At 32.3% G+C, this 10,839-nt stretch overlaps 3 protein-coding genes across 3 annotated transcripts in view; 1 reads left to right on the top strand and 2 right to left on the bottom strand.

Moving 5' to 3' along the window:
- The window catches only part of LOC18036164 (annexin D2), a 2,521-nt gene extending 1,857 nt beyond the window's left edge, over positions 1-664 (top strand). The window contains exon 5 of the mRNA XM_006428125.2: positions 577-664. Within this exon, the coding sequence (XP_006428188.2) occupies positions 577-664 (88 nt within the window). The remainder of the gene's footprint in view (positions 1-576) is intronic.
- On the bottom strand, positions 617-4,070 carry LOC18036163. The gene is made up of 5 exons (XM_006428124.2): positions 3,827-4,070; positions 3,663-3,736; positions 2,311-2,440; positions 1,898-2,212; positions 617-1,230 (listed from the first exon to the last, which is right to left on the bottom strand). The coding sequence occupies exons 1-5, from the start codon at positions 3,938-3,940 to the stop codon at positions 958-960; spliced, it is 906 nt and encodes a 301-aa protein (XP_006428187.1). The 5' UTR covers positions 3,941-4,070; the 3' UTR covers positions 617-957.
- Positions 4,071-7,811: 3,741 nt separating this feature from the next.
- Positions 7,812-8,598, bottom strand: LOC18037333. The gene has a single exon (XM_006428123.2). The coding sequence runs from the start codon at positions 8,543-8,545 to the stop codon at positions 7,934-7,936; it is 612 nt and encodes a 203-aa protein (XP_006428186.1). The 5' UTR covers positions 8,546-8,598; the 3' UTR covers positions 7,812-7,933.
- Positions 8,599-10,839: the final 2,241 nt, after the last annotated feature.

Below are 10,839 nucleotides of genomic sequence, written 5' to 3'. Positions count from 1 at the left end.
TGCTTGATTGGACATGGAGATGCTTGAGCAATGCTTTGTATCAGTAGAGTTTTCTTTCATATGAAAACAGTTATGGTTTGGGTTATTGTTTGTTTAAAACTTACTTTATATGCTCATCCTGTGTGTAGCATGTTCCATGTTTATGCACTCTTGCGTGTTTTTTAAGAGATTTTAAGAGATGTTTGTTATGAATAAGGTGTTAAAAAGTGTTCCTGCAGCTAACTTGCCGTGTATTTATTTGTTTCGTATTCTCAAATGTTCAAGTGAGCTAAATTTTGCAAAGTCGAAAGGAATATGGCATCGTAAAATGGACGTATACATAAATTATTAAAATGCCTTGTACTACTTTAATGTCGACTTTTCTGACCGCCGCCTGAATAACTGCACTGTGGACTCCAGCCACGTCTATGCCCATTTTGGGCCATGTGTATGCCCCCAAAATATGGGTAAAATTTACTCCCAGGAATCATGATGGCCATTTTGGGCCATCCGTATTGCACTTTCAGAATTCTTAGCAGTTGTTGGGGGAAGAAAAATTGATTGATGAATTTCTCTTCTGCCTCTTCAATTTCACAGCTATGAGCTAAACAGGAACATTAACCAGATCTCCATTCCATGCTCAAATGAACCAAATCATCGGGCAGATGACAATGGTGGGTCTTAATTATTCAATAAGATGGACAAGTCTAGAACAGAACATAAGAAACTATACTCAGAAAGACAACATCATTTAAATAACTCAATTAGCAACCATCCAGTGCTCTGATCTAAATGTTAAGACCTAACATACATGCAACACAACAATCCACATACACCACTCAGACGCCCGCACTATGCTGGATCATAATCTAGCATTACAGGCAGTTTACCCTTCAAAACACAGGCATCTCCATATGAGGAATACATAGAAACCCACGATTACTGATAATTAAGCAACATAACAAATTTGCTTGGGAGTTAAACCAATGAAATGCTGCTCTCACCACCAGGGGGCTTGCGGACACCACCAAAATAGTCTCGGGATTCTACCTTTTCATCAGCAAAGATGTTGCTGCCACTCATTTCTCTCAGCTTAGCATTGCTTAGAGGCTTCTCGGCAGATCCTGGGGGTACATCTCCCTTAAAGATATCATTGCCTGTCAGCTCTGCAAACTTCTGATTATGTATTTTCTTGGATGTCTTGACTACAGGTTCTTCACCGAACAGGATATTGCTCTGACCACCAGCAGGCTGTAAAAATGAAAAATGGAAAATATATATTCAGTACAATACCCAAAGCAAACAACCTCAAAATGGAAAAATATATATCTGGTACAGTACACAAAGCAAACTACATCAAGCTATGATTAATCTAAAACATCTGGTATAAGCCAGCTGTAGCAAAGAGAAATCCAATGGGAGTGAAGAACATCTTCTTTCAATTACTGTGCTCAAAAGCAGCACAAAGACTATTAAATGCACAGAAAAGGGAAGAAAAGAGAGATGGAAAATCCCATTTAATTTCATCGGTAGCGAAAGCAAAGCTCAGCAAGAACATAGATAGTGAAATTATATACCATAGAAATGATATGAAATTTTTTTTTTTAAAAAAAAAGAACTCATGACAGAGTAAGAAAAACCAAGTTCTCTTTGGCTTGATGAAAAGTGTAATGTCCAAAATTCTATAATCATTTCCAGGCATTCCATAAGATTTATGAACAATGAAGAAGGAAAATCATTCTCACAGAATTGCTTTTATTTACGGACAATTTTCATGTAAGAAAGCCTTCAAATTGACATGTGATTCACTATTGCTTCAATAGAAACAATGCAACCTTTTTAAAAAACAAAAGAAGAGATTCAAATGGAATGAATATAGAGAGAACAAAAAATTCCTTGCATAACAAAAATAACTCACATTGGAAACCTTGACCGATGTGCGCACATTCCTGGGAGCAGGTTCCCCCATGTCTTTACTTTCTTTTGATTCCAAGGAGCGTGCAGCAGCCAATGATCGAGGCTGAATTTCAGGAGCTGGGCTGAATATGTCATGACCACTAATCTCCTTAAACTTTGCATCTGATATCTGCTTTTTAGTCTTCAAGTCTGACTCAGATTGCAGTGACCCACTTAACTCGCGCTGCTTTGCTACCTCTGGTACAGAGGTAGGCTTCTTTGGAGAAACAGTCTCTTCGGCACTGAATGAAATCTGGCTGATTCCATTCATTGCTTGCTGAAAATTCAATCGCCAAAAGCTAAGAATTGCATTGGCATCATGATGAATTTCTGATGTTTATGCATGCATCTACTGAACTCTGAATATAATAATACCTGATAAACGCGCACGGATGTTCTGTTATTACGATTGCCAGCATCAGATTCTGATGCACCATTTTCACCATTGGCTACGAATATGCCACTGCCATTTATCTCCTTTAGTTTATAACCCGAACAAGGCTTCCTGAATTCATCACATTGAACTATTTTAGAAGAACTTAGATAAGTGATAACCGCAGCCGCAAGCATCTAGAAATCACAGTGCGAATATACCCTATATGATGCAAATACTAAATTATGCAACCCAATGTTTGAATAAGAAAACAGAGACGAGACCTTGTGTGAATAAGACAATAGAGACAAGACCTTGAATTAAACCACAAACTCAAGCAGCATTATAAACTAATTTAAAAGTTTCAAACTTTTCCAGGCCCAAAGCATAGATGAGTTTCTTATCTGTAGTAATGATATAGTAGGCAATATTGCCCCATGTTATGGTGAACACCACTGGCACGTGATGTTGTCTGGTTAATCACTGACAGTTAAAAAAAAGTTGCTCACCATATGGGTGAAATACACCAAGATGCAACAATGAAGCAAAGTTATTAGGTTGAAAAACAAAAAGCTTCTTTAATCAAGTTTGTAAAAAATTGTATGACAATCATCACAGACTAAGATAACCCAAATCACAAATATTTTGCCCCCAAAAAAAAAAAAAGTGATTGCTTAACACATCTCCCTTAGCCAAAAGCACATTGATTGAGATATTGGATGCAACATAATATCTTACCTTTTGTTCATTTAGTCTCTCACTCACTGTTAAAATAGATAAGAAACACCTTAAGTATGAATTATGATATGATATATGATACATGCCACAATACAGCCCTGCCAATGAGATCATGACACGCGTCCCGACGGCATGCATCAGATCAGCCCTCCCTTAAGTATTATATATAAAACCTTAAAAGGCAACAAACAATACTATGTAATATTAAAAACAATAAAACAGGTCTAATAACTCTTTTTTTATTTTAATTTTTTAAATAATAATAATAATTAAAAAAACAAAAATATTTCAAACTAAACTAAATCTCTTATCATTTACATTTTAAAATCTATTTAATCAGCGGCTTCCCTTAAAAAAAGATAATAACAATAAAGTTACCAAAAAAAAATTATATTGTTGTAATTAGCTTGAAATCAAGTTTCTTAATCTTCTTAATCTTCAATAATTGACTTCCAGCAAGCGAAACTAAATAAATCAAAATTAGATGAAAAATTCAACTAGATCCGATTCCCACATTCATCCATTGTGACATGCAAATGAAAAACTAAGCTTTACGCAAAAGCAGTACGCAAACCGGAGCGTTTTGAGAAACAGATCTTCACGTGACTTGACTTACTTCTTGTTAAGAGACTGAGCTTCTTCATCAGTAATCTGACCTCCGAACAGCACTTTGCTAACTCCATCCGACGGCTGAGATAAGATCCATCAATCAATCAAGAAACCAAAACTTCATTCAAATTGGAGGAACGACGCGGTAATGTCAATAACAATAGTAAGTACCTGGTGAGAGCGAGGGGCGGAGACGGGAGGGTGCGAGGAATCGGAGGAAGGAGCTTCGGGCCACGTCAGGAGGTCGGAGGTGGACACGTGTGACTTTCTTACTGGTGTGGCCATTTGAGTTCTGCTGAGAGAGAGTGTGAACTACTGAGAGAGTTTTCGTTTTTGCTTGCTGAGCTCCGCCCGGGTCTTCTGAGAAATGGAAGAAAAAGAGTTGTTATTTTTTGAAGATATTTTTTTGCGGATTATTTTTTCAAATTTTTTGAGACGCTAAAAAAGATCCACCAAACCTTGTTTTTTTTAATTAATAATTATCACTTACGCTCGAGAGTATTAACTACCTTTTGTACTCGCTTTCATTTTCTTTTCCCTTTATTTTTGTTTTTGGCAATTGCAATTAATAATATATTTATATATAGTATAGGTGGGCTCTCTTTATTATTTTTATTTTTTTATATTAATATCTACTGCTAAAGTTTATATGCAATGGCAACTCAATTTATTAAGAAAATAATGGCACAAGAAAAAAAAAAATTTCTGTTTTACTTCAACTCCTGTCGATGTTGAAAAGGGTGTAATTTTTGTTCCTTTAATATTTTAAAATTATTTTAACATTTATATTGTAAAAGTGAGATCAACGCATATTTTTTGTTTTGCAAAATGTGAATTTGTTCTAAAGAATAACAACCAAATACTTGTTTCAGCCATTTTTTATTATTAAAATGAAGAATTATTTTGAAAAAATAATGTCAGGTAGAATACATGCACATACTTAGAAGGTAGATATTCCTTAATCTTTACTAATATGAATAATTATAGTAATAATATGCATATTCAGTTGGAATACTTAGTTTGAATCCCAAATAATGTGCCAAATTTTATATATATTACTATTTGATTGGCTCAAATGATACTTAATTAATTATTAAATTTTGTCATTTCTAAAATTCTATTGACGACATATTAGTTGAAATACAAACTAAGTATCTCAATTGAGTAAACCTAGCATTATTCTAATATTTATGTAGATATGATAATGTAGTAAGAGATTTGAATTCTATTAAAAACACATCAGTTGAAATACAAACTAAGTATCTCAACTGAGTAAACCTAGCATCACTCTAATATTTTATATAGATATGATAATGTAGTAAGAGATTTGAATTCTATTAATAACACATCAGTTGAAATACAAACTAAGTATCTCAACTAAGTAAACCTAAACTCACTCTAATATTTATATAGACATGATAATGTAGTAAGAGATTTGAATTTAGTAGGGTGAAATTTAATTGGTGTAATTAGTATCTTGAAGTGGTAAATATAAGAGGTTTGAGTTCAGTTGGATGATCTTCTTGACAATTTTAGTGAAACTTACAAGAATGAATATAGTATTAATTGATTAAAAAGAATTGAAGCCAATCGCTTAATTCAATCTCATTAGTGTCCATTTTCTATTTTTCCAATAACATCACAAATTACAAACCTTTTATCTTGGTGAGTTAGTGCGTGATTTTCTTGGATGGATAATAGTAATTAAACATCTCCAATGATTAATAGTAAAACCTCATAAACCAAATGGTAAAACCCCAACTTAATTTGGAATCAGTCTTGTTTAAGATTATGCTAGATATGGAAGATGTATGCTAACGGCTAAGTGAAAAGGATATTCAAATCACACATTTGAGGGTTCAGAAACTAATGGACTCTCATTTTTATTGGAAAAACCACAAATACACACATATATGCTAAATTGATTACCTATTAAACAAATTAAAAAAGTTGGTTCGCATCCAAGTATCATATTGTGTATGTAAGATCATAACCCTATGTGCTACATAATTTAGCACGTATAAAATAAGTCCCATAAGATGGATAAATGTTTATTTTCTTTAAAAAAAAATCGTATTACAATCTATTGATAATTTCAATAAGAAATAGTAGTGAAATACATTAAAATTCAATCTACATATTAGATAATTTTGCTCTAGTTAGATATTTAGAATAGATCAGATTTAAGGGTTCTAAATCTTTAAGAAGATATTTTACTACCCAACTAATGAATGCTTTTTAAACCAAAAAAATATTAAAAACATTAAAGAGACTGAACACTCATAGAAATAAAATAAGCCCGACCTTAATTTAATTTCACTTTTATTAATTTTTTAATTAGCAAGGTAATTAATTTCATCCGTTCTGATCATATTTTTATAACATTTTTCTACTTAAATATCATTATCCTTCTGAATATGTAGAGCTCCGTTAATTCTTCTGTTTCATACGACAAAAAAATTAAACCAGCGTCAATTGGTCAAGGCAGATAATTCTATGAATGAATTGAAAAGGGAAAACTCTAATAAACAATAAATCTTTTAAACACTGATGATGGTTAACTTTGCTATTTGATGAAATGGTCCGGTGTATAAATAATCAAGGAATGCACAGACAAATGGAACCAAAAGGAAATTAAAAGATTGTTGGTTGTCACTTAATTTATTGCCTAGCCACTATAATTCATGCTTTTGAAATGTCCTCCTTCAATCTTATTAAATGCTAACACATGGAAATAAATTAATCTGGATATATAGTTCTTGATCCTAAACCTAAAATCTCAACTAAAATAATTTCGATTAATTTACTTTTAACTTTTCCTATAGTAAAATTTACAGTCCTGTTGGTGGTCATTAGTTGTTTTGTTTTCTTTAAAAGGAATCGATTGTATGCATTTATACGCACGCGGCATAAACTTCCAAAACCTCAAATTCAGCAAATAATCTTTATCTTGTTTGATTAATTCATACGATATTTGACACTCGGCCTTTAGTCCAGTGGTGAACCACTACTCTTCAAGTTAAGCATGATTATGAGGACAGTAATTCGAATTCCTATGGACTTAACCTCCCTCAATTAAGTATAATTGTATAAAGTTAATTTGTAAGTCTTTTTCCCTTTCGAAATGCGAATAGAGCAGAGATATCCCTCATCTGTGAGGGTTATTTGTCTGGGCATCTATTTCATAGAATTTAATATAATAATGTAAGTACTAGTTATATATCTCTCATATGTGAAGGTTGTTTATTTGGGCATTTATTTCATAGAGTAATAATGTAAGTACTAGTTATATATATCTTGTCTGGGAGGGTTATTTGTTTGGACATTTATTTCATAAAATTTAATGTAATAATGTAAGTACTAGTTATATATCTGATTGTAAATATCAGTATTTAATATAATAATGTAAGTACTAGTTATATATCTCTCGTCTATGAGGGTTATTTGTCTGGGCATCTATTTCATAGAATTTAATGTAATAATGTAAGTACTAGTTATATATTTTATTGTAAATATCAGTGTAATGATCTGCTGTAATAGCTGTTGTAAATATCTGTGTAATAATGTAAATTTTAGTTATATATCTAATTATAAAATATAAGTGTAATGATTTGTTGTAATAGCAGTTAGTTATATATTTTATTATAAATATCAATGTAATAATTTATTGTAATAACAATTGTAAATATATGTGTATTACAGTAATTTAATGTGTAATCAATATTAAAAACAATTCATGTGATATTTAAGTATGGATCAGTATTGAGTAATTATCATTACGTGGACAGTAAGTTATTCGCTTGGAGTTTTGCCATAAACTTGCTATTGAAACATGAAAGCATCAATATTTGAAAAAAAAATGTTAAAAGCTTTGTTATGACCATAATTAAAATAACGAGAATATGTGTTTCATTTACATTAAATAAATGAATAGCTTAAGACGATTTTCATGGCGTTTCGTGATCTAAAAGCTAGGACTAAGACCTACCGAATCTTAACACCCCGAAATACGATATAACTTAAGAAGAAGCATTTGTGATGCAGAATCTAGTGGCGATTTCTTTTCCAAATTTGATCTTAACTTACTTCAAAATTTCATTAAACAATTCCAAACAATGGAAATAATTCGATTCAACATTATGATATTCACCAGATACAAGCAGCCCACAAGGATGGGAAAAAAGAAATTAATCAAAATCACTAGTGCTAAGACCAACTATATATATATATAGCCTATTACTCTTTACACTTTACCAACCACGTTCCCAGAGTTTGAGCCTACATAGCCTCCAAAGCAGCCATAAGAGCAAATACTTCATAATCTGAACAATTGCAAGCTTTACCATTAGCACATCCACATTCATCCCACTTCTTTAATCTATCGTTTCTGATATTCTTCTCCATTTCCACCATTTTTGGAGCTCCAACCTTCATTGCTACTTGCAATGAAGGAGGCTTAACATCTTCACAAACCCTATTGTTAATCTTTGGAACCATCATCACCCAATTCTCTATCTCCATGTTTGGTGATTCAAAAACCTTGTTCCATTGTACTTCAGCTCTGCCCAAAAGCTGTGACTTGCTTTTTTTCCCTAGAAAATTTGCTGATGATTTTCGCCACCGCAACTCAAAAACAACACGTTGTTGTTTAAGCTCTTTGATTGAATCTTCGGTGCCTAGACACTCCAATGAAAAAGACTCATTCCAAATGAGATTGGAATCTGAAGAGATCTCCTGGCTATTGAGTTTAATTCTCTTGTTGTTTCCTGCCGAAAGATAGTATCTAACAAAGAGGCTACCACTTGTGGATTTGAGGTACTCAGTGTTTTTAGCTTTGATGATTCTTAGTTCACAAGAAAGTGATGAAAGATTTCGAGGAGCAGCAACCATTGCGAAAGATTTTTGAATGAAACTAACAAAGAGAGAAATTAAAGTAGTGAAAAGCAATGAATTGAACTTGTTTGTGAAAAGGGTGTTGGGGTTATGGGGTTATATAAATAGGAAAGTGGGAGGGTTACTTTGCATTAAAAAATATGTAAAGTGGGGAAGCATTTAAGTTTTAAAATCCATCAAGATTTAGGAATGATACTATAATATAGTTCGATATTGGCGTGAAATATGAAGTGAATCATGTGAGATTATGTAGAAGATTTTATTTAATAAAAAAGTAAACTCTTGTGAATCTGGAAAGGATGGAGATCTTAATCTATCCCTTTGCAAGCTGGCGGCTTTTGAATAGGATTTGGGGTTAAATGCGTTGAGGAGAGTTGATTTGACCTTATTTAGGATTGAGATAGAATTAGATGCACTTGTCATGTAAAAAAAGGTGTATTATGCCCAATCAATGTGAAAATGTGATATCCACTTGGAAAGTTCCATAAATATATCATTTTCTAGGCTGTGGTGTATATCCTTTAGCATGCTCAAGATGATGATCCTAGTTATCTTTGTATTATTTCAGTCTTAGTTACCTTAAAATATAATGTTATAAAGGAACCTTTTTTAAAGGAACTTTTTTTCTCTCTTTCTTTTGACACTATTACAATCAAATTATAATTTATATAATATAAAAATACTACTAATATTTACAATCAGGTTATTAAAATTAGTTTACATTCGTTCTTATGAAGTATTACTTAAATTTTTACCCCACTAATATTTGAGGGACATTTATTTTATTTACATTTTGTAAAAAAAAAAAATACTACCTTCACTCAATTATTTATTATAATTGAAGAAGGAATTTATCCTTTACGATTCTTAGTGAGGCCAACAACCCTAAACCTAACTAACATAATTTTGCATCATTCGAAGGCAAATGGTGACAATCAATTATATGACAGTTCAACTCAACATAAAAATAACAAAAATAATTAGAGGGTTTAAACTCACCACAAGTAACTAAATTATTAAACATATAGATTCTATGTTATTTGTTCACTTATCACGTCGAGGTTTAGAATTTAAAGATTTTAACATGCCAATTTATTGATGACATGATCAATTATTCGATCAGTTAATAATTATATTATATTAGCCTTGTTTTTATCAAACAAAATTATGTTACATTTGTCACATTTTAAAAATTATTTTCTTGTATGTATAGGTCAGGCTATGTATGACCCGTTAAACACGCACATATGCATGCACGCACACGTGCGCGCGCGCACACACGCGCGTGTTTTTTTTAAGACTATTTTTTTATCTAATAATAAACTGAAAATTTTGTTTTTTTTTTATCTATTAGTGATATGTTTATCTTATTAAAATAAAAAATGTCCTCGTTAGAGAAGTATTTCCTAAAACTAATATGTGAATATAACCTTAACCATGAAATAATTTGATGATGTATTTTAAAACCATGTGTAAGTTAGCTTTTGGACTGGCAAGCAGAAACATGCAAATTGAGAGAGAATCTTTTGAGTGCCGAACCACGAGTGAATATACCCACCACCCATGAAACCTTGTAGCAAAATCTTTTAGTATCATGCATGTTTACTATTTCAAAACAGCGAGGTTTTCAAACTTTTCAACTCATAGGCTTACTGAAAAGAAGAGATAATGATATCCGTTGGAGATACTCAAGGGATGCCACTAATTGATCGATTGCCACTTGATTTTGTTTTGACACATACAATAATGGGCATAGATGCATGATTTGATTGTTATATAGGTTTTATATATGTTCAAGAAAGTTGAAGGAAAGAAAGAAGATTGTGGTTGACACGTTAGCCTGGGAAAAGAATGGTGCTTTATCGATATATTTCCTATTAAAATCAAGGATCTAAGGGTTTTTAATATGAAACAAAATCTTTCATAGCTAGTTGCTGGAGAACTAAATCCATGTGCAGTACCCCACTCAATCTTGTTGGATCCTTTAGTATATAAAAATTGACAACTGTAATGAGTCATATATACACTAACATCTTCATATTGTATTATCACAAGTGCTAGGTTCACAGTTTTAGTAACTTCACACTCTCGTTTCACCCATAGAAAAATTCGTCAACAACACCCGAGGGCAGCTTTAGTGACATTTTCGCATCCACTTGGCAATACAATTTGCATGAAATTCATCCAAACTCTCCACGCATGCGAATCTTCTTTTACCCCTTCAGCTTCAATTACCCCTTCCATACGAATTATCAATCTTTCAATAACTAGAAGGTTCCTTCACCCTTCCC

Source organism: Citrus clementina, unplaced genomic scaffold, assembly GCF_000493195.1.
Source record: "Citrus clementina cultivar Clemenules unplaced genomic scaffold, Citrus_clementina_v1.0 scaffold_7, whole genome shotgun sequence".
NCBI classification, from domain to species: Eukaryota; Viridiplantae; Streptophyta; class Magnoliopsida; order Sapindales; family Rutaceae; genus Citrus; species Citrus x clementina.
This window is presented reverse-complemented; position numbering and strand designations above follow the sequence as displayed.

Excerpts from the sequence above, each read along its gene's own strand:
- LOC18036163 (XM_006428124.2), bottom strand. The coding sequence starts at position 3,940 with ATGGCCACACCAGTAAGAAAGTCACACGTGTCCACCTCCGACCTCCTG. Across the intron at positions 2,441-3,662 it reads GCTCAGTCTCTTAACAAGAA|GAAGCCTTGTTCGGGTTATA; the intron begins GTAAGTCAAGTC and ends TGATGAATTCAG. Across the intron at positions 2,213-2,310 it reads CATCCGTGCGCGTTTATCAG|CAAGCAATGAATGGAATCAG; the intron begins GTATTATTATAT and ends TTGAATTTTCAG.
- LOC18037333 (XM_006428123.2), bottom strand. The coding sequence starts at position 8,545 with ATGGTTGCTGCTCCTCGAAATCTTTCATCACTTTCTTGTGAACTAAGA.